Below are 23,015 nucleotides of genomic sequence, written 5' to 3'. Positions count from 1 at the left end.
ATAACAGTAAAAGAAAAGCTGCGCTAGCAAACAGACAAGGGAACATACACACACACACACACACACACACAAAGCTGTGCTCATCAGATGAAAGGATACATGATTGAGAACTGATTAGGATCGGAATGTGGAAATTATGAGATCAACAAGGAGGCAGAAATATAATTATGTGAGATGATTCTTCAGAGGTCTAGAATATGGAAAGTCCGTTTGAAATTTAATAATAATTTGGATTGTAATTTGGGGTTTTTTTCTTGAATTATGATTTGCTTTGATATTATTTGGATGTTCTTAATGAAAAATTGTTTTTTTTTAAAAAAAAAAGATGAATACATGAATAGATGAATATACAATAACTTGAATATAACAGTAAATGCTTGTGCAACCAGTTAAGCAATAAAGAAGCTCATATAAATATATATAATACAAATACATCTCACTTCTTCAGAGGGAATTAAAAAAATGCGAACCCGGAAGATCTCTACCAAAACATTACTCTATTTCCCTCCCTTTCAACCTCCGTGGATTACCAGACTGCGTTTTGCTACGAGTCGCGACTTGGGACAAGCAACCTGGCGGCTTTCGCCACCCGCTGCCCTCTCGAGGAATCGTTCGCTCGCCGCGTGACGTCACGCCGTCGCGCCCCCAGTGACACGGCGCGGGTTGCTAGGTAACAGCCGGCGGGGCCTGTATGTGTATATGTGTGTGGGGGGGGGGAAGGGAGTGGGGGAATTTTTTTGGGGGGGGGGAGCGCTCGTCTGCACGCGCAGTCCCGTGTCTGTGCGGAAGAGCCAGCCCGTTTTCTGCTTCCTCGAAGCAAGGCTTCGAGCCCGTGAGGAGGGGTGGGGGGATGCGCGCGCACAGAGCCCTCTTCTTCCCCCTCCCTCTCTGGCGGCCTTCACCGGCCCGGGGGGCGCCTGAGGCGGGTTGCGTGTTACGTGTTCGTGTGAATGCGGCCTCTGCCCCAGTGCCCCGCCCTGGACCTGAGGCAGAATTTGCCGGAGCCACTCCGTCCCGTCGCCTGCAGAGAGAAGCGGCTGGCGCTCCCTCAGCAGCCCTTCCCTGGCGGGAGGCGGGCCCGACGGCGGAGGCGGGGCCGCTTCCAGCCAGCCAGCCAGCCAGCCAGCCTGCCTGCCTGCCTGCCTTGCCTCTCCCCCTTCCATCCTGGCCCTACTCTCATCCTGGCTTCCCGACGGTGGCGGTGACGTTTCGCTCTGGTTTTGTAAGTTTGGGGGGTCGCTTTGGCAAACTTTGGTGGCGGCCAGGGATGGGAAGCGGTGGTGCGGCGCAGTGGTTAGAGATCTGGGCTAGGACCAGGGTTCGAATCCTCACCGCTCAGGAGCCGCAGGGAAGCTTGCTGGGCGCGTGAGCTCGTGCAACGGGGGGTGGGTGGGGGTGGGATCGAGCAGTCGTCGCCTCTCTCAGCCCTGCCTACCCACCACCTTCTTCTTTGGCGATCACTCTTAGCCGGGGAAGATTGTCTTCTGTGAACACGGTCTCAATAGTGAGTCCGTAAATGGCTGTGGAGGCCAATTCTGGAGCCACACGTCCTTCCATAGTGGGGACATAGGTATCCGGGTGGAAGTTGATCACGATGAGGGTTTGCCAGACGTGCCTTCCTCTTTGCACGTTAAGAGGAGGAGTAAAGGTGGATTGGAGACAAAGAAGGGGGGGTTGGGGGTAGGGAGGGGGAGGATCTTCCTCTCCAGGGAAAGAAAGTGAGATAAAAGGTTAATATTTGTATATTAATAACAATCTATAAATGGGGACTAGAAGGACAGGGAATGCCATTTCCATAGTCATATGTATTAGACAGGGGTTTCATTCATCCATTTAGTGTGTTGTGATAAAATGAAGCTATGGTCTGTAGCTGATGCTGAGACAGCTCATAGGGGACTCTCTCGTGGTAAGTGGAGTGCAGAATTTGGGTTGCCCAAAGCTTTTTTTAGGGTGCAAAGGTGTACATGGAAAACAGAGGTCTGTGGGCGTATATTGAGAGTGAAGTAAGAATCTGTTTGGAATGATACTAATTTAAATTCGTTCCAAGGTTAAACCACATTAAGCAATAATCGATTGAGTATTGCCGCTAGGATTTGTTCCAGATCCTTTCAGGGAGAAAGTTCCCTGAGTGTACTCTGGACTCACCATTATGATTACAGATACAACTGCTTTGGTTATGTTGCTTCACCTTCTGGTAAGATCCTCCTAGTTCTTTTCTTTGCCTTATTCTTTAGAAACTGAATCACGAATTTTTGGCACCAACATTTTGGACAAGTATGAGGATGCTGTAGGGTTCTAATGTGGTAGAAAGGTAAATCTGTATAAAACCAGCTTACCTAGTACGTAATACAGAATTTCAGGAATAAAAGTGCAAAACTCAATTAAGACAAAAATAGGGTGGAAAAACGGGGGCTCTTATACCACTTGTGTGGTAGACATATTGAGCAAATGGCACTGCTGAAGTAACAGAAGGACTCTCTCTTCCACAGCAGTACAATTCTATGCAAGTCTACTTAAGCACATTTTAGTTCAACAGGACTTACTCCCCATTTAGTATATGATTCAGCCTCCATGTTTTTAACAAATCTACAATATTTAATATATCTGATGCGGGGATTTCATTATTTCTGGTTTCTTCCGACACAGTTCCACAATTGAGCAGCAGTGTGCATATGTGGTGATGGAGTGAAAATGGGATGGGATAAACCTGCTGCTCAACAGGTGGGGAGGAAGGATCAAGGAAGGGGATGGTGGAGTGGATGCTGTCTATCAGCAATGACTTATAATTTTCATTTATAGCAAAGGTGTAGGCATGCCCAGTAGGGCTGGGCGATATCTGGTTTTCAGTATCACAATATATCATCAGCTAAACATTGATATATACAGTACTGATATATCATGATATCTGAAATAAGATGGAGCTACGTAGAGGCGAACATGGTAATGTCTTGGCAATTGCTACTAAGTTGCGGGTCTGAATCACCACACACTGATGAAATCATCACTTTCATCAGCAGGCAAGCCAAAATGCATCCAAACAGGACTTTGGTTTGGGGCTTGGATACCAAATGGTGGTATTCAGGTCCAGGACAATCCAAAATACAGTGGTGCCCCGCAAGACGAATGCCTTGCAAGACGGAAAACTCGCTAGACGAAAGAGTTTTCCGTTTTGGAGGTGCTTCACAAAACGAATTTCCTATGGGCTTGCTTCGCAAGACGAAAATGTCTTGCGAGTTCCTGCAGGTTTTTTCCCCCTCCCCCCCTTTTTCTAAGCCGCTTATCCGCTAGAAGCCGCTAAACCGCTAATAGCGCTAATCCGCTAAAACATCAATGGGCTTGCTTCGCAAGACGAAAAAACCGCTAGACGAAGAGACTCGCGGAATGGATTCTTTTCGTCTTGCGAGGCACCACTGTACAGTAATGAGTCATAGTGAACACAAATAATCTGGGAAAATACTGGGGCGGGGGGGGGATTCTAAACTTGATGCATATAATTACATGAAAATTAACTCAATGATAGCATGCTTCAACTAAACCATTAAATATTTCTGGAGAATATATTAATATTCTATGCAGTTTTGGGGGCAAATTTACAAAAGTAGTAGATTTAGTAAAAATATTAATTAAACTTGCATATGATTAATAATTTATTCTGTTTTCTTCTAATTTACGAGTAGTTTATGTAATTTGCTAGTGTCAAGTGCATCTCCTTCCCCACTCAGAGGGCCAGCTCCCATTCTATGCATGAGTAAGCCCCACTCAGTTCAACTAAACTTACTTATGCTCTTGCTGCCGGTGAACAAGGAAGAGGTTGCAGTCCATTTGCTCTTGCTGTGAAATGTCTGTCTCCACCAAGCTTACTCTGTCCAGATGTGAAGTGGATGTGAAGGGCAAGCGCGTGGTCATGCGGGTTGACTTCAACGTTTCAATGAAGGACAACAAAATAACCAGCAACCAAAGAATCAAGGCAGCTGTCCTAAGCATTAAGCATTGCTTGGACGATGGAGCCAAGTCTGTGGTGCTGATGAGCCACCTGGATCGGCCTGGTGGGGTTCCTATGCCTGACAAATACTCCCTGAAACCAGTAGCAGCAGAGCTCAGAGCTTTGCTAAGCAGGGATGTCACATTCCTGAATGAGTGTGTGGGTATAGATGTGGAAGCTGCTTGCGCAACTGGCTCAGTCTTTCTTCTGGAAAACTTCCGATTCCACATGGAAGAGGAAGGCAAGGGAAAGGGAAAGGACGCTTCAAGAACAAGATCAAGGCCAATTCTGCAAAGGTGGATGCTTTCAGAGTGTTGCTTTCTAAACTTGGAGATGTTTATATCTATGATGCATTTGAAACTGCACACAGAGCTCACAGTGTCAATCTGCCTCACAAAGCTGCTGGTTTCCTCGTGAAGAAAAAACTGGAGTATTTTGCAAAAGCTCTAGAGAACCCAGAGCAGCCCTTCCCAACAATCCTGGGAGGCGCTAAAGTTCAGGATAAGATTCAGCTGTTCAAAAACGTGCTGGATCAAGTCAATGAGATGGATATCTATTGTGGGACGGCTTTTACCTTCCTTAAAGTGCTCAAAAACATGAAAATTGGCAACTCTTTGTATGATGAGGAAGGATAAAAAATAGTCAAGGACCTGATGGCAAAAGCAGAGAATAATTGTGTACGCATCACTTTGCCTGTTGACCTCATCACTGCAGGTAAATTTTATGAGAATGCTAACACTGGAGAAGCCACTGTGGACTCTGGGGTCCCTGATAGATTGGACGGGTTTGGATTGTGGTTCTGAAAGCATTAAGCTGTTGGTGAAAGCTGTGGGCTGATTGTGTGGAACGACCCAGTCAGTGTCTTTGAGTGGGACAAGTTTTCCAAAGGAACCAAAGTTTTGATGGATAAAGCTGTGGAAGTTACATCCAAAGGTACCATCATTGGAGGTGAAGACACTGCTACATGCTGTGCCAAATGGGGCACCGAGGAGAAAGTTACAGTGGTGCCTCGCAAGACGAAATTAATCCGTTCCGTGAGGCTCTTCGTATAGCGGTTTTTTCGTCTTGCAAAGCAAGCCCATTGACAGCTTAGCGGATTAGCGTTATTAGCGGTTTATCAGCGGATCAGCTGATAAGCGTCTTAGGGCTTAGGAAAAGGGGGGGGGGGAGGAAAAAAACCCCGCAGGAACTCGCAAGACATTTTCGAAGCAAGCCCATAGGGAAATTCGTTTTGCGAAGCGCCCCCAATACAGAAAACCCTTTCGTCTAGCGGGTTTTCCGTCTTGCGAGGCGTTCGTCTTGCGGGGCACCACTGTAGTCATGTTAGTACTGGAGGTTGGTGCCAGCTTGGAATTCCTGGAAGGTAAAGTTCTTCCTGGTGTGGCTGCTCTGAGCAATGTTTAACAGTAGATCATGGGATGAATAAGAGCGCCTCCCAGACATGTTCCTGTGCACAGCCTTTAAAGTAACCACTTCTATATTTGTACTGGCAGCAGGGTCAGATAAAGTAACCTGCAAGATTTACAGCAATGTTAAAATGGCTTTTGTCTTATAGAGTCTGCAGTTTATCTGATGTTGACTGGTCCCCTGTTGCCCCACCTGAGCTACTGTAGTGTTAAATGGTTTTTGTGATATTTAGAGTGGATATATTTATATTTTTTTGCCTTTTGACCGAGGCCAAGTTCCCCTACTCGTAGTCAGTACCTCAAAGCAAATTCCTTCATTCAATCTCAACAGCGTGTTTAGCTACTGCTACTTCTCACCTTTGCACAGTACCACAAGGTGGAGCGAAAATTCAGGTGTCAACTGCAATGTTAGCTTCTAAATAAATGTTTTCAGCAGGGCTTATTTCTGACTTGACACGCATTTGCTTGCTCTGCTTAACAACAAGCACTCACCCTCCCCATCATTCTCACCTCACAACAACCACCCAATCTCCCATTTAATCATAAAGCAGCAACAGTTAAATCTCCCCCCTTCATTTCCTCATATTGTGACACAGAGGGGCCCCCCAAAGCCCCTATCCTACCAATCTCTCCCTTTTTATCAAAGGAAAGGAGGAAGGGGAGACGGGAATAAACGGAGCCATCAGGGCAACTTGTTTTTTTTTGTTCTTATTTTAAAAGGGGAATGGTGCTCCCCGTTCCACCCTCAGATGGGTAGTAAAGACACCAGAGAGGTTAAAGAAAGGCTTCTTGCATGTGCACACAAACACAGGCAGAAGAGGAGGTGGGAGTAAAGAAAAAGAGTTTAAAAACAGGGCAACGTTTTTTGTTCTTACTCTGAAGAAAACAACCTGTTTCTTTTTTCATGGCGGTAAGGAAGGGGAAATAGGGCTCCCAGCAAGAAGCCCTGAGCCAGGCCAGACCAGCACCTACCAACTTGTTCCACCAGCTAGTAGACTGCTGAACCGGGGCTTTCTGCAAAATCAAAAGAAGTATAAGGGCTGATAAGCTGGCTGGCTGCTGCTTTCCCAGCTTTTTTCATAATCGTCACTTGTGTTTGTAGAGGCAGTTGCACAATCAAAAGAATCGTAGTGACTTCGGCTATGCCTGCTCTTGTGTGTCAGTCTCTCACTGCTCCTGCAGGAGGCAGCGGAAGCCCTAAGAAGTACATACTAGCCGGCTACACAGTTTTCTCAAAATCGCGATGCTTGACGGACAACATTTTATGAAACTCATATTGTGCTGTGGACTTCATAACCAGTTTTGAACGATATGTTGAAAAATTGTCCAGGTCTAGTGCCCAGTAAGACATCAGTAAATAGAAGTACACATCTCGTTTCTGGGCTTTGGCTAGATAGCAAGGAAGCTCCCTGCACACTAATCATGCTGCAAAGTTACAGAACTGATGGCTGCGGTCAAAGATTGGGTAGGTTATTCAAAGCAACATGTGAACGTGTTTCTCTTATCTCTGAAGCTCCTGGCTTTCTATATTTTCTCTTCCAATTTTCATTTTTATTAAAAACAACTCCACCTGGCTTTCTCTTTCTGTGGACACTAAGCCGCTGCCTCCTGGCCTAGGCCATTTCCTTCATCCGTCTCTGCTGCCTTGCCAGAGACTGAACTGCTACAAATTCTTGGTGCATAACTATGTATGTTAGATAAAACTGAATCACAGTTTGAGAGAATTTGCCCTGCATTTTTTAGATTTAAAAAATCCCTTGTCTGTCACCTCAAGAAAACTAGAAATAAACTAAGTATTTGTGTTACAGAATAGAACTGCTACAGCATTGCTGGCGTGCAGCTGAGGCAAACAAGTTACAGAATGGTACTTCTGTGTTTTGTCTTCCTTTCGGGACAGGAGTGCATCTGTAGCTGACACAAATGAATCCTGACGTGCCTGCTGCCGCCTCGGCTCTAGAAGGCTCCTCGACATGGCTGTTGGTGCTGCTGGGAAGCCTTACAGTGACTCTTCTTGGGGTAGCTCACAAACTGGGGCTCATCTATCACCTGTGGCATCAGGTAAAACATAAATCAGTGACTGCCTTTAGATGTGGCTTCTTTATCTGTAGGGCAGTGATGGGAAACCCACAACCCTCTGGATGCTGCTGGATTACAAATTCCATCCTTCAATATTCACCGTGCTGGCTGGGGCTGGTGGGGGTTGGAGTCCAACAACATTTGAAGGGCTACAGGTTCTCCATCTCTGTTATAGGGGAGCCAAAGGCCTTAAGAGAGAGTAGGCAGGGTATGAACAGCTTAGGTCCAACCCTCCCCTTGCAGGGATGTATACTGTATTGCTTTTGGGGCCCAGTATTAATCGGATTTCTGTTCAGACGATCTTGGTGGTGAAACGTTCGTTGCAGGTGTATTTCACCAGACATCTGGATGTTAAACAACAGTTAGTCCTGTCGATGCCCTTTGCTTTCCTGCGCCTCAGTCCCATTGGCTCTGTATCAAAGGCACAGTAAGAAGTAGTAGAGGAAGGACTGTAGTTAACCAGTAGAGCGTATGCTTTGCATGGAAAAAAGTCGCAGGTTCAAACCCTGGCATTTTCAGGGAGGGTTGAGGCAAAAACCCTATCAAAAATCCTGGACTAGCGGTCTGACTCTGCATCAAGCAGTTTCCTGTGCACAAAACTTAGGATGAGAGTGGATTTTGCATTTGAGCACCTCAGCTTCTCATCTTGAAAAGAGTATTGTTTCTGGGAGAAGAATTCATTGGTTGTGGACACCGAATGCTAAATATTTATGCATCAGAAGCAGTTTCAGTAGGACTGGGTACTGGGAGCTGAGGGCCTAGCATCATCCTTGTTTCTAAGCCCCTGACCTTTTATTGCATTGTTCATGGGAAGCCAGGACCAAAAGACAGGCTTGTCTGTTCCAGGTGGACACCAAGAGCACTCGGCATGGCGGAGAAACTGTGGCAGAAGTGCTGAAAGCCCATGGTGTGCGCTTTGTGTTCACGCTGCCGGGTGGACATATCTCTCCCATTTTGGTGGCTTGCGAGAAGCTGGGCATTCGTGTTGTGGACACGAGGCATGAGGCAACGGCTGTATTTGCAGCAGATGCAGTGGCCAGGCTATCAGGTACCACATTTCTCCCCGTTTGTTGCTTGCTGAAGAGGGAGGAGCACAAAGTGACACTTGCCTCTGCATTTTTCTGTTGCAGGAACAGTGGGAGTTGCTGTAACGACAGCAGGACCAGGAGTGACTAACACTGTGACAGCTATGAAAAATGCCCAGATGGCAGAGTCTCCCGTGTTGTTGATTGGAGGGTCAGCAGCCAGGCTGCAGAAGGTAGGCTGCTCAGTCCGATGGCCCTAGAATCAAAGGACAGTGACAGAGTAGCTAGAACTTGATGCTGCTCCTGTTTGATTTAAGTAGGGCTTTGGCCTTTATGTGTTCACGGACACTGACTCTCTCTAGCAGCAGCTTAGCAGGCAATTTTTCTGCATGTGTATTTTTGAGGGCAATTGAGCTGCAGCTGTCTGGGATTGTGAACGAGCTTTCTCCTTTCTCCATCCCCAGGGCAGAGGAGCTCTCCAAGACATTGATCAGTTGTCCCTCTTTAAACCACTCTGCAAATTCTGTGCTTCCGTGACGTCTGTCCGAGAGATTGCCCCTGTGTTGCGAAAGGCCATTGCCATTGCCCAGTGTGACACTCCAGGTATGCTGCCGTGCCATTGGCTTGCAACAAGTATCTTCCACCCACACAGGATTGTGGCTGTTAGGTTCTGGCTGTTTTTGTACTTAAGCCAAGGAAGTAATAAAAGTTCAAGGGCTCAGTGTGGGCTATAGATATATTTCTTTTATTGTCCAATAAGCCTTGAAAGGTTGTTTAGGTTTGAGTAAAAAATGTCAGGCTTTTCTTTCTTTTTTTACTATTTACAGTATTTTTTACTGTGAATGGAAGACTAAAAAGTTCTCTCTGAATTTTCTCAACACCCAGTAGGCTATTTGCCTGCAACAAAATGCTTTCACCACAGTAGAACAGTATTTTGTCATGGAGGCATCTCTTCCAGCCTCACCCCCTGAAGTCAAATGCCCATGTGCAAGATCTCAGGGCTCGGAGTGTGGGAATAACAGCTTATTCTTCGAATATCTTATTGGCTCTTACCTGTCCACCTGGCTCTGATGCTGGACTTGTAGAACTTGTCAACCTATCTCCTCACATGTAGCCAATTTTGACCCATTGGAGCTCACTGATAGGCCACTATCAGCTTCGGCAGCCGTATGTCTGAGTTTCAAAGGCTCCTAGGCTGACTTTAGAGAAGCACTGTGGCTCTCTTCTGAGCATGCTAGGACACTTATTTTTTGATGGATGAGGAATGGTGGATACAGGAATCCAGGGCCCACACTTCTGATATGGGAGATCCTTCTAATTGGGTGCTGCCACGTGGGAGGTAGAGCTCAAGATGTTCGCGGTTTTGTGCCAAAAACGGTTGCAAGGTCCATGAGTGAGCAAGTGGGTTGGTCTCGGTGCATGCTTCTAACTAGATTTTTTTTCTTTGGACAGTTCCTTGCCAACAGGGATTTTCTTTACAGAGTGAGGTGGTTATGGAACTTCCTGTTTGTCTTGTAGGGCCTGTGTTTGTAGAGTTCCCCTTGGATATCCTGTATCCCTATCATCTAGTAGAGAGAGAGATTTTCAAGAACTTCACTTCTAAAAGCCTTTTGGGAAAGATTGTTAACTGGTGAGTGAGCTGCCTTCCACCCTCCCATATCAGCAAAGGTATTAACTGGTGAGTGGTTCTGTGGAGGGCCTAGTGATGGAGCCCTGGAGAATTTTATAGGTCTCTCTCTTACCCTCCCCCCTCTTTTTAAACTGATTCACCTGCTCCTTAATTACAAGATGCCCCAATTCTTCGATCTAGTCCTCTATATCAGGGAGGAAGATTTCTCTTGCTCTTCTGCTGTATTTGACAGGTTGCCACCATGAAGACCTTGAGCTTATTGGTAGCTGGTTGGTGCTCATATTTTGGGTAGCAAACTGACACCTTGCCTTCTGTGGTATAGGCTACAGCCGCCTCCTCATCACTACCATGGCAAGATCTTGGCCTTCAAGACCACATTCTTTTTGTTGTCACCCAGGTATCTGCGCTGCTACATAGGGAACCTCTTTGCCGGGGCATGGAAGATGCAGGACCTTTCACCTCTGCCAGTGAACTTGCCAAAGGCTTCAAGGGCACAGGTGAGAATCCATAGAGTCCCAGCTCCAACTGAACTAGCAAAATTAATGTGTGGAGCTGGGAGCATCTTACTTCTCAATTATAATTAAGTACTACATTTCAGACAAATATTACCTTCCTTTTATGGCCAAATTCTGTGCGATTGCCATAAAACATAGGGAACAAGCTTTGATATCATCATGATTAAGGTTTTAAATGACAACTTCAGGTTATATTTTAGTGAGTAAGATCTAATTTAAATATTTTAATTGCTGCTATATCTGTACTGTCCCTGTTATACTGAACTGCAAATTTAGATGTATCCCTATTGTGTTTCATGACTTCCTATACCTTCTGACTTCCTCTGGCCTTTACTGTCTTCTGTAAAGAGGGCAACTCACTATTCCTCTGGAAAGGGGGGGCAAATTGAGACTGAATGACGTAGCTTTCATCCTCTTACCTGTAAAGTCCTAGATTTACTGCCTTTTCACAGTCACCGTCCCCCCCCCCACCCCAATGAGGAGCTGCCGTTTTCCTCCTTTGAAGCTATTCTCTCTCCTCGCCCCCCCCCAGTAATAGCTGTGTTGTTGCTTTGAAAACTTGGTCATTTTTCTCAGACTGACCCTCACCTGGGCATGCCTCTGTGCAGGTGCAACAGTGTGTGGAGCTCATCAGCCGAGCTAAGAAGCCAGTCATCATCCTTGGGAGTCAGGTGACCCTACCACCAACACCAGTAAAGATACTCAGGTGAGGGGTGGTACCTTGCAATTTTGACTCCCCTCAGATCCCATTTACATTTGTCTGTGGCACACTAATCAGTATCGGTCATTAGCGAGGCTACCCCTAAAGCTGAGGAGTGCCATCGTTTCTTAGGTGAAGTAGTCTGGGATGGGGTAGCCAAACCAGTAAGAACATGAGAACTGGGGTTGGGGTTGGGGTTGGGCAGGAGTCTGGTGTAATGGGTAAAGCTGGGGCTCTGGAGGGGACTGAGGCTATGGGCCACAGCGGGATAAAGCTGTGCTGTTGCTGGCCGATAATGGAACATTGTTGCTGAAGTCTCTGCAGTGAGATTCTCCTATCCTTTCAGAGATACCTTAGAAGAACTGGGGATCCCGTGTTTTCTTGGAGGCATGGCTCGCGGCATGCTGGGGAAAAATAGCCCACTGCACATCCGTCAAAACCGGCGTGACGCACTCAAGGAGGCAGATGTGGTCATTCTAGCAGGTAGATATGCTCATTGTAGTTGCCAGTGCTAACCTGTTGCTAAAGGGGGGCTGCCTGGAAGTAGGTGGCCTATTTGGGTGTGTGATGGGTGCAAGCAAGCAAGCAAGCAAGCAAGCAGTTTGTCTCATTCCCATAATTTCTGTTCCGCTCTCTAGGCACAGTCTGTGATTTTCGTCTGTCATTCGGGGGGATCCTAAGTAAACACAGCAAAATCATTGCTGTCAACAGGAACCGGGAGCAGCTGCTGAAGAACGCACATGTGTTGTGGAAACCCACCGTGGCCATTCAGGGTGAGGGGCCTGCCAGGATCTGCAATATGGGGGTTGTGAGGGGGTGGCCCTATTGCTGGAGGGAGAGAGGATGTGCTTCGTGGCGTGGCTTGGTGAAGTCAGTGACCCTGAGGAAGGGGATACATTGGCTGCATTGTGCATCCCTTCCTGGTCAGAGCCTTGCGCTTTTCAGGCCTCCTGCAACTCCTTTCCTACAGGGGATGCTGCCTGCTTCCTGGTGTCCTTGTGCCAAGCGTTGAAGGGCTATTCGTGTCCCCAGGACTGGGTAACAGGCCTGAAGGAGGTTGATCGCATAAAGGAGAAGGCAAACAGGTGAGAAACACATATGTGCGCTGTTCCTTTTTCTCGTCCTTGTATAACTGATATTCAGAGAGTAATGCTGGCTTTGGGCGTGTCTTGAATTAGTCTGTGGGCCATGTTCCTCCCCAGGGAGAAGGCAGAAAAACCGACAGAGCAGCACCTCAACCCACTGAAGCTGCTGCACCATTTGGATACTTTGCTTCCTGAAGACAGCTTGTTGATTGCTGACGGGGGTGACTTTGTTGCAAGTGCCGCCTACATTGTAAAGCCCAGGGGGCCACTGACCTGGTTGGATCCAGGTAACATGACATTAGCGAGATGTTGGGAAGTGTAATGTATTCTGGGGGTAGGGGGGGTTGATTTTGCTGATTCTGGTATCTACTTGTCTTATACAGCTTCTGAACTGCTGTTCTGCTGCGATATGAAGCAGCAAAAATGTCTCCTTCCTTTGAGCAGATACCTGTCGTTTTGCTAAACACACATCCAATTTCACAATTCCATAGAAATGAGCCTTGTGGAATAGACACTCCACCCCATTTTCATAGAGGCTGTGGGATGGATACGTCTAAGGAAGGCTGTGCTGTTTTGCTTTCCTGTATTAACCATGGTAGAAGGCACCATCTGGAGAACATAATTTTAAAAAGGTTTTGGAAAGAGCAATTTCCTCCAGAAATTAAAATTGAGGAAAATACCAGAAGGAGTTTCCTAACTTCAAGAATTGTTTTGCATTGACCTAAGATGCCTTTAAGAGTTCTGCTTGCCTCCTTTAGGAGGCTCTCCCTTTTTAAAAAAAAAAAAAAAAGCTGGAACAAGTTCTTATCATCAGGACTGCTTGGATTTTGTGTTTCTTTTCTTGGCACACAGCTCCTTGTCTTTGTTTATGAAAAATATTAACGTTCAGCCTTTCTGTCTCATGTCTGAGATGCCCAAGGTGACTAATCCCAGCAAAGTTTAATAACAACCATATAATAAAAAACGAACCAACAAATTCTGCTTTTGAAAAAGCTAGAGGATATCAATGCAGGAACGGGTCAGACTGTGGGCTGCTGGGATAGCAAGGCAACCTACTGGCTTCCTTCAATCACTGTTCTTCTACTTCTTCTCGTTTTAGGAGCCTTTGGGACCTTAGGGGTTGGTGGAGGCTTCGCGCTGGGAGCCAAGCTCTGCAGGCCAGACTCAGAGGTTAGTGCACAGTATTGGGAAGCCAAGGATAGAAGCTGTGGTTAAACAACTCCTGTTGCCCCAAAGAGGTCGTTGGGCTGATTGCCTGAGTCCCCATTGGGTTATTGCAAAGTGGGTTTTGTTCCTTTTATTACTGCCCCAATCGATTTAAATTTTTTCAACTGCTTTTTTATTTGTGTGTTTTTAAATTTGGGTTGTTGTTGTTTTTAATTGAAAGGTGTGCCTGGGAAGAGAGGAACTGGGGAGAACAAGGGGAGCCCAAATCACAGTGGTTCAGGGGAGGGGGGCAGGCCAGGTAAGGGTCACACGACACAGGCAGTTAGTGACTGTGCCGTGTGCCAGCCCCTCCTCCAACTTGGGGAATTGCGGTTGTCCTATCAGCCAGCCCTCAAGGACTGCCTCTCATATAAACCGATATGGATCCTATGATCATCATCTGAGGCCCTTCAGTGTGTGCTTCCTCCATGAGAGGTCCAGAGGGAGGCAACACAAGAATGGGCCTTTCTGCTGTGGCACCCCATTTGCAGAATGCTCTCCCTAGGGGGGCTCGTCTGGCGCCTTCATTACATATATTTAGGCGCCAGGTGAAAACGTTTCTCTGTAGCCAAGCCTTTAAAATGTGGCCTTTTAAATGTGTTTGTGGAAGGGGTTTTTGGTTTGCTTTTGTTTTAATATGTATTTTGTGTTCTCATTTTGTATTTTTATGTTGTGAGCTGCTGTAAGGTCTTCATTTGAAGGGTGGTATGCAAATGTAATAAATAACCATAATTAATAATTTTTGCTTATATGACCCTCCTTCAGATTGATAAGCCCTCCTTCTCTTTTTTAAAAAAATCATTTTTATTAAATTTTCCACTTTAACAATCCAATCAAATCACATTAAATATTCCAAATTATACATATACATATCAAATAATCTGAATATTCTGCCAAATTATAAGTTTTTTTAATAGGAATTCCTATGCTTCAAATTCGGAGGGTTCTGATCGATAAGCCCTCCTTCTCAGTGATGGTTGCTTACTTGTAGGAAAATCAATAGGGTGATGAGAACATGTGATGTTGCATTTGACCTCACTGGCTGCTGCATCTACCCTCATTCACTCTTTAATAAAAAAATCCTTGGCAGGTCTGGATCATATATGGAGATGGCTCCCTTGGGTTCAGCATCATGGAATTTGACACCTTCGTGCGACACAAGGTAACCCTAGCTCTGTCCAATTTGTGTTCTCTCTGCATCTGTGGGTGGGGTTATTGAAAGCAGCTGGAGATGGTCAGGGTTGGAAAGCTGTGGCTGCTGGCAGCTTTCCCAAGAGATCACTTCACTGGTCAGAATCACCTTGTTTAACTAGATTTTGTCTGGCAGCCAGTTTTGGGGGTGAGCTGCTTTGAGAGGCAACAGTAGAGTCAAAGCGTCTTCTTCCGTTACCTATCGTAGCCTGCCAGCAAATCCAGCCAGGCACATTTTCTACCCAACTTCCCCCTCCCAAGTCACAGGAGAGGTTAACCTGTGCATTTCCTAAAACCTGTCTGGGAGGCTGCTGGAGCAAGACTGAGTGATAAGTGACTGCCTCCTTGCTTTTTGGCAGAGATATTTCCCCCCTTCTGTCCTCCCACCCCACCCCCAATATGTCTCAGGAATAGGATAGATAGACAGGTCTTCCTTTCCTCTTGCTTCTGTTTCTTCATCCTTCTCAGCTCTCCTGTTTTAGGTAGTGTGGAGAGATGAGGATAACAGGCTGAATAGGGCCTGTGAGCCACATGGCAGAGAATTCCCTCTCTTTACATATTTGGGCAACAGGTGGAGAGGGCTTAGTTCTGACATCCAAGATTGCAGTATAGTCTCTCTTCCTTCTCTCTCATAGTAGGGGCTCTCGATAATGGCCTCATCCATAATTTCTTACTGTCCTTTTGTCACTGTTCATCCTAATATATAAAAAGGTAGGGTAGAAGACTGTGAGTACCCTTTCTTAATTCCTGTTTAGGTCTATAACATTTTGTTCTGCTCTGTCAGACACCTGTCATCGCCCTGGTGGGGAACGATGCTTGCTGGAGCCAGATTTCCCGGGAGCAAGTTCCCATGCTTGGCAGCAATGTAGCCTGCGGCCTGGATTATCTAGGTGAGTTAACAGCCTTATTAGTGCCGGATATGGCAGCCTATACACAAATTCATAAGTGGATCTTGGCAAAGTTGAAGCAAAGAAGCTTGGCTTGGCTGTTCTTTAAAGCAGGGTCAGGAAGATAGTGTCTTGCCTGGCCTCTGGACAGAGCAAATTCTGCTTGTAGGGCAATTCCCCCTCATGCTCTGTGTCAGAGAGATGCAATTGCTCCGCTCTTGTGAGCACACCCAATTGGAATTTAAACAGATCATAATCCGATTAGACTTTCACACTTGCACCTCAGATCCACAGGCTGCCCCCACTATCTCCCTTTTCAAAACTGGGTTGAAGCTCCTCCAAACAAGTGACAAACATGGCTCATTTGAACAGAACACAGTATAATGTGGTTCATTGTACTTAAAGTGCATGTATGTGCTTTTCTGCTGAACAGCTGCGTATTGCAAGTGTAAATTAGTTTGCAAATCATCCATGTGATACACTTTCTCATAGCCTACATTAGGGTTGTCATTAGGGTTACTTGTGAGTAAATTTGCACAGGTGCATCCTTAGGGTAAAAGATCAATCATACAGGGGGAATATTAATCAAACATATCTGTTCCTAAACCTCTTTGCTGTGCAAGCTAGACAGAACACATCATTGTTTGTTTACAATGGCATATGAGATGTCTATGAAGACATCACCTTCAAATGTCAGCATAACTGGTTTCATCTGTCAACAATTCTTATGCTGCAAATTGATTATTTTTTTAATACTGTATTTTCCATTTCTGTATGTGAGCTGCCCAGAGAACATTTTATATAAAATGCCATAAATAAATAGTTAACCTCTAGACGAACTTTATTCCTATACTGTACTGAAAGTCAGAATGCATGCATTGGTCCAAAAATATGCATATTTGAACCATTGCGTATTTGGACCAGTAGAAAGTATTGACACATGCATTAGTTTTAACTTGGTATATCCCTTTCCCAGAAGCTGAATTTGGAGACATCCACATCAACAGTTAGCCTTTTAATATAAAACTCACTAAATTTACTCACAAGTAATTTTACTGATTTCTGGCTTAGCTGCTTCATCTGTGTCCAGCAGATGATTTATTGGGATGCGGGTGTCGCTGTAGTGTAAACCACGAGTCTCGGTGGTAAAGTTTGAATGCCCATGATGGGGTGAGCTCCCGTTGCTTTGTTCCAGCTCTTGCCAACCTAGCAGTTCGAAAGCATACCATTGCAAGTTGATAAATAGGTACGCTGTGGCAGGAAGGTAAATGGCATTTCCATGCGCACTGGCTTCCATCACGGTGTCCCGTTGTGGTTTAGTCATGCTGGCCGCATGACCTGGAAAAGCTGTCTGTGGTCAAACGCCGGCTCCTTTGGCCTGAAAGCAAAGATGAGCACTGCATCCCATAGTCAAATTTGACTGGACTTAACCGTCCTGGGGTCCTTTACCTTTACTTTTTTTACCCGCATGATTTGCAAACTATTTACACCTGTAATACGCATTTGCTAGCCTGCATAACGCAGTTACTACAATAAAAAGGGGATGTATGAAAAGCGAAAGCCTTTAGAAAACCAGTGGAAAATATCACAGGCCTAATTTATATTTTCTGTAATGATAAGAGATAAGAAAAGGAGACACACATTTTGTTAGCATTCAGGAATTTTGAGTCCAACTGAAGGAGCAGGCAAGGAGGTCAGCTGCCACAAGCCCATGAAGCTCAGGGTAGGTAACTTAGCTTATTAATTTGAGTGAACCATTGCCTGACCTTGGAAGTGTTCTGTCACATACTCTGGAATATAAAAAGTAGAAGAGAGCTTTTGTATACTCCTTGTTGAAGGGTAAATCCGAAGGGTTTCTAGGGACAGCAGCAGCAGCCTTGAGCTCCAGCCCCTTTCATTTTAGGAAGAAAGTCCATCTCCCCTTCCGTATGTTTTTCCTCCTTGCTCATGTGCTGCTTTTCTTTGCAGATTACCATGTGGTGGCAAAAGGCTTAGGAGGGAAAGGCTTCCTGCTCAACCGCGAGAATGAGGATCAAACGGAGGAACTTATCAGGACAGCACAGTCTGAATGCAGGCAAGGGCACCCTGTCCTTCTCAACGTCCTCATTGGGAAAACAGACTTCCGTGAAGGCTCCATCGCCGTGTAGGGGTTAGCTTGCAGATACAAGTATGTGGGATTTGGCTGGACAGCAAAGTGACTGCTTTGTATGGAAGATATGGTTCATCTGAATTGATCTCAAGCAAAGGGGTGGGGCCTTGGCATTCCTGAGGTCTCATGCCCTCCCTCATTGGGCTTCCTTGGGGTAGTTCTTCAGATAGCTGGTTTCCTCCACTTTTCAACTCTTGTTTTGCTGCTGAAGCACTAGCTCGTGTTCCACCTCCACCCATCACACCATGGCTGTTGTCTGAAGTGGGAGCAGCACAGCAGTTCTTCGTGAATCACTTTGACTTGTTCCTTTTGGTTATTATGTCTAACAGGTTGGCTTCACTAATTGACACAGCTAATACATTAATAACCATAGTTGGGACGAAAGAACACACGCCTCTCTAGTTTGCCATTCCTTCATCTGAGGATTTAGGTGCACCCTTTTTCTTTTCTTTTTTAAATAATTTTTATTAAGTTTTGCATTTAACAATCCAATCATATTACATTAATTAATCAGTGCACCCTTTTTCAAGGGTAGATACTTACCATTCCCAAAGGAAGTGCAAAAGTGAATCTATACTATTTGGTTTGAAACAGAAACTATACCTTTCTGTCGTCCCCCTACCCCACCACAGATGAGGACCTCGATTTCCACCTTGGACTTCAGAAGGGTCCTTTTCCTCATGCATCTTTGGTGCATGTGACCATCTAGCCATGCTAATTCATCTGATAATACAGGTTTCTAAGTCCCAACCTTACATTCCACAGGGCCGTATAGGCCTGTAATCTGAGTCCCATCCTCACAACTACTTTAATGCCTCAGCAGTTGCTCATGTTCTGTTATAGGGCAGTGTTAGTCCTGTGGTCAATTTTCTCTTAGACTGTACCCCCAAATCTATTTAAGTCTAATTTTCCCTGCCACTTTGGCAAACATTCTCAGGGGAGGGGGCAGCAGGCAACACATGAGTGAGTGTCCAGTAATACTTTGTGGACTGCTATATTTGCCTCTGTCCCTGCAGAAGCTACAATGCAGCGTTTTGCAGTGCATACAATAAAGGGATATAATTCTTGCTACCTTTGGAGTGTTGTCTGTTCCAGCTTTGCATCAACGCTAGGGAGCTGTTCTTCCATCAGTGAATTCACAAGTGCTCACCATCTCTCTGGAACATGTGGCAGGCCTGATGCCTGCATGTCCTTGGGAAAGGACTGAAACTGCCTTGGTCGCACTGGTCAATGATCTCTGGTGGGCTAGGGACAAAGGTGAGAGCTGTTTCCTAGTTCTGCTGGATCTCTCAGCGGCTTTTGACACCATCGACCATAACATCCTTCTGGACCGTGTAGAGGGGCTGGGGGCACTGTTATACAGTGGTTCCGCTCCTTCCTCCTGGGCAGTGTTCAGAAAGTGTTCAGACCCCTGATCTCTCACTTGTGGGGTGCCTCAGGGTTCTGTCCTCTCCCCCATGCAACATCTACATGCAGCCCCTGGGAGAGATCATCAGGGAGTTTGGGCTGGGTGTTCATCAGTATGCAGATGATACCCAGCTCTACCTCTCTTTCAGATCAGAACCAGTGAAGGCGGTGAAGGTCCTGTGTGAGTGTCTGGAGGTGGGTTGGAGGATGGATGGTGGCTAACAGATTGAGGTTGAATCCTGACAAGATAGAAGTACTGTTTTGGGGGGACAGGAGGTGGGCAGGTGTGGAGGACTCCCTAGTCCTGAATGGGGTAACTGTGCCCCTAAAGGACCTGGTGCACAGCCTGGGAGTCATTTTGGACTCCCAGCTGTCCATGGAGGCGCAGGTCAATTCTGTGTCCAGGGCAGCTGTTTATCAGCTCCATCTGGTACGCAGGTTGAGACCCTACCTGCCCATAGACTGTCTCACAAGAGTGGTGCATGCTCTAGTTATCTCTCGCTTGGACTACTGCAATGCGATCTACGTGGGGCTACCTTTGCAGGTGACCTGGAAACTACAACTAATCCAGAATGCGGCTGCTAGACTGGTGACTGGGAGTGGCCGCCAAGACCACATAGCACCGGTCCTGAAAGACCTACACTGGCTCCTAGTATGTTTCCGAGCACAATTCACAGTGTTGGTGCTGACATTTAAAGCCCTAAACGGCCTCGGTCCAGTATACCTGAAAGAGCGTCTCCACCCCCATCGTTCTGCCCAGACATTGATGTTGAGTGCCGAGGGCCTTCTGGTGGTTCCCTCACTGCGAGAAGCCAAGTTACAGGGAACCAGGCAGAGGGCCTTCTCATTACTGGCACCCACCCTGTGGAATGCCCTCCCATTAGAGGTCAATAAACTATAGACTATTGTATTTTAATATTTTGTTGGAAGCCACCCAGAGTGGCTGGGGAAACCCAGCCAGATGGGCGGGGTATAAATAATAAATAATAAATAATAATTATTATTATTAAGGATTTGTCTTACAGCAATGATCTTGTGTATGCTTACTCAGAAGCAAACCGTGTCAAACTCAGTAGAACTTAATTCCAAATAGGTCCTCTTACTGGGATAAGGAGAGAGCAAGAACAACCTATAACAACCCTAGATTCTTCCCGCCAATGACTTAGTTGCAGGGGAATTGAATCCTGTAACTTGCTTAGTGTTCTTCCAAATCAATGGAATAAATATGAAAATATGATGCTGGGGTTTCTGATCTAGTATTTACTGAGGCAGAGTGCTGGGGCTTAGTGTATTTGTCTCCTCTCTCCCCCCACCCCCTGCTTCCTTCCCCCTGAACAGCTGTTTGGTACAATTGTTGAATTTTTTTACAGCGCTAATGCACATGCAGCAGCTGGGTAGAGGCCAAAACGTACTATTAAAATACCTCTCTGAGGCAGTCACAAACCAGACACACTGAAGCCAGGAGAATGTAATGGAAATGTGCCAGGAGAGTCTATAATCCTCTGAATGCTATGAGGTTGGTTTCCATGCAAATACAGTCTTTGAGGAGGATGAAGAGGCAATTCTCAGCTGCTGCTATACCAGCTAGTTCTCCGTGGAGAGCATTTGGTTGAAATGTAGGAAGCACTTATGTTTTCTTCTGGCCTCTGGCTGGTTTCTCATAATTGTGAGATTACAGCATGCACAAACAGCTACTTACCTTTTAATGTCCAGAGAGGGAGATTCCGTTGAAATGTGAAAAGCAAATGTAAACTGTCTCAGAGGCTCGAATTCAGGGAAATGCATGAAAGATCATGCCCTACTAATGGGCAGGGAAGCTTGCCACAGGGGTGTTTATGTGATTAAAAAACACACTGAGAGTTCAGGAGATAGTGTTTTCTGAAAAACATCTATCCCATATGAAAAGTAAAATGTGTCAGTCGCAAGTGTCTTCCCAGCAAAGAGCAAAACATTTTTTCAGCGGTAGGCAACTTAGCCCACAAGCAACATGAGCTAAGGTTCATCTGGTGGCTAGTCTATACAGGTTCAAATATATTTATTGTGGCACAATCCTAGCCTTGTTAGCATTTGGCTCTCTGTGTATGCATGTACAACTGCATAGCTATAAGATGTGGGAGACATAGCTTGGCAGTCATACGTGTGAAGAGGATATCTAGATTGTAGTTGATGAAAAGTCGAACAGAAGCCAGCAGTGTGATGCAGCTGCAAATATGCTAATGTGTATTAATAGTACAAATCGTGGAAAGGAATTCTTCTGCTTAATTCTTGCAGTCTGTCAGCTTCACCTTGTGGAGTGGGTGCAGAAAGGCTGGCAGGAGGCGAGGTGGGCTTTATCCAATTCCTACCATCGGTCCCAAACAACCTGTCTAGCCCTGCATTCTGTTTCCTTTAGTCGTTAAGCCGATGCTTCCAAGAGAGCGTGTAGGAACACAACTTGTCCTGCAACTGGGAGTAGCTTGCTGCCTTTGATATTGGAGGTAATATATAAGCATCATGACTAGTAGCCATTTATCAGATCTCTCCTACATGTATTTATCCAGTTCCCCTTTAATTTAAACTAGTGACAGTCACCATCTCGTAGCTGTGAATTTCATTACAGGCGTACCAAAATGAAGGTCTAGCAGGCTTGCATGCTGAACATGCTGCTTTCCTGTAGCGAGACATGCACAACCTATCTCTCACTTGGACTACTGCAATGCGCTCTATGTGGGGCTACCTTTGAAGGTGACCTGGAAACTACAACTAATCCAGAATGTGGCAGCTAGACTGGTGATTGGGAGTGGCCACCGAGACCACATAACACCGGTCTTGAAAGACCTACACTGGCTCCTAGTACATTTCTGAGCACAGTTCACAGTGTTGGTGCTGACCTTAAAAACCCTAAACGGCCTCGGTCCAGTATACCTGAAGGAGCGTCTCCACCCCCATCATTCTGCCCGGACACTGAGGTCCAGTGCCGAGGGCCTTCTGGTGGTTTCCTCACTGCGAGAAGCCAAGTTACAGGGAACCAGGCAGAGGGCCTTCTCGGTAGTGGCACCCGCCCTGTGGAATGCCCTTCCACCAGATGTCAAAGAGCAAAACAACTACCAGACTTTTAGAAGACCTCTGAAGGCAGCCCTGTTTAGGGAAGCTTTTAATGTTTAATACATTATTGTATTTTAATATTCTCTTGGAAGCCGCCCAGAGTGGCTGGGGAAACCCAGCCAGATGGGCAGGGTATAAATAAATTTATTATTATTATTATTATTATTATTATTATTATTATTATTATTATCTGCCAGGAGTGATGCCACGTGCACTGCGTCAGGAAGATTTTGGGCATCACATGCAAGCCAGAGTCTCAAAGTTGTGCTCGCCCAAGCCCACATTCCCGCCTTGTTTGCACTCCTTAGTAGCGTCAAGGTTGGCTTGGGTCATGTCCACAGTATGGAAGATGTCAGGACCCCCAAGGATGTGCTCTATGGGGACCAGACCTGTTGGCAGACCAACTCTGCATTACAAAGATGTCTGCAGATGTGACACGAAGGCTGGCAACATTAACCCTGCCAGCTGGGGATCCCTTGCAGATGAACACAGCACCTGGTTGTGTATCTGCAGCAGTGAGCAGTGGAAGAATGGCCACTGGGAGGAGTGCAGAGAGAATGCATCTGCATCAGCACAACCAGATACCTTCAACTGCCTCTTCTGCAACAAAACATGTCTCTCCCATATCGGTCTCTACAGCCACAGCAGGCGCTGTAACTCTGCAAAGGTCTG

General features: G+C 46.0%; 1 protein-coding gene and 1 pseudogene across 5 annotated transcripts; both read left to right on the top strand.

Moving 5' to 3' along the window:
• The first annotated feature begins 569 nt into the window (after positions 1–569).
• Positions 570–18,923, top strand: ILVBL (ilvB acetolactate synthase like). 4 transcript variants are annotated; one of them, XM_081845152.1, is made up of 16 exons: positions 570–670; positions 7,286–7,446; positions 8,311–8,512; positions 8,595–8,722; positions 8,954–9,092; positions 10,008–10,119; positions 10,517–10,616; positions 11,243–11,340; positions 11,681–11,817; positions 11,973–12,107; positions 12,305–12,419; positions 12,537–12,706; positions 13,519–13,589; positions 14,716–14,787; positions 15,601–15,706; positions 17,672–18,923. In XM_081845152.1, exons 2-16 carry the CDS (start codon positions 7,309–7,311, stop codon positions 17,848–17,850), a joined length of 1,902 nt encoding a protein of 633 aa, XP_081701278.1. In that variant the 5' UTR covers positions 570–670; positions 7,286–7,308; the 3' UTR covers positions 17,851–18,923. The 4 variants fall into 4 exon arrangements, with proteins under 4 accessions (XP_081701278.1, XP_081701277.1, XP_081701279.1 ...); XM_081845151.1 differs by lacking the exon at positions 570–670 and adding an exon at positions 1,132–1,222; XM_081845153.1 differs by lacking the exon at positions 570–670 and adding an exon at positions 2,247–2,311.
• LOC309332518 (phosphoglycerate kinase-like) lies at positions 3,450–5,797 on the top strand (annotated as a pseudogene). The gene is made up of 2 exons: positions 3,450–4,983; positions 5,302–5,797. The product of its transcript is annotated as a phosphoglycerate kinase-like (transcript).
• Positions 18,924–23,015: the final 4,092 nt, after the last annotated feature.

Source organism: Podarcis erhardii (genome assembly GCF_964252035.2).
Source record: "Podarcis erhardii genome assembly, chromosome: 17".
Classification (NCBI taxonomy): Eukaryota; Metazoa; Chordata; class Lepidosauria; order Squamata; family Lacertidae; genus Podarcis; species Podarcis erhardii.
This window is presented reverse-complemented; position numbering and strand designations above follow the sequence as displayed.

What these genes read in the sequence shown, in the direction of transcription:
- ILVBL (XM_081845152.1), top strand. Translation starts at nt 7,309, where the DNA reads ATGAATCCTGACGTGCCTGCTGCCGCCTCGGCTCTAGAAGGCTCCTCG. An exon ending in CAGCAGCCAGGCTGCAGAAG is followed by an intron (nt 8,723 to 8,953) that starts GTAGGCTGCTCA and finishes CTCCATCCCCAG; the next exon opens with GGCAGAGGAGCTCTCCAAGA. An exon ending in CAAAGGCTTCAAGGGCACAG is followed by an intron (nt 10,617 to 11,242) that starts GTGAGAATCCAT and finishes GCCTCTGTGCAG; the next exon opens with GTGCAACAGTGTGTGGAGCT.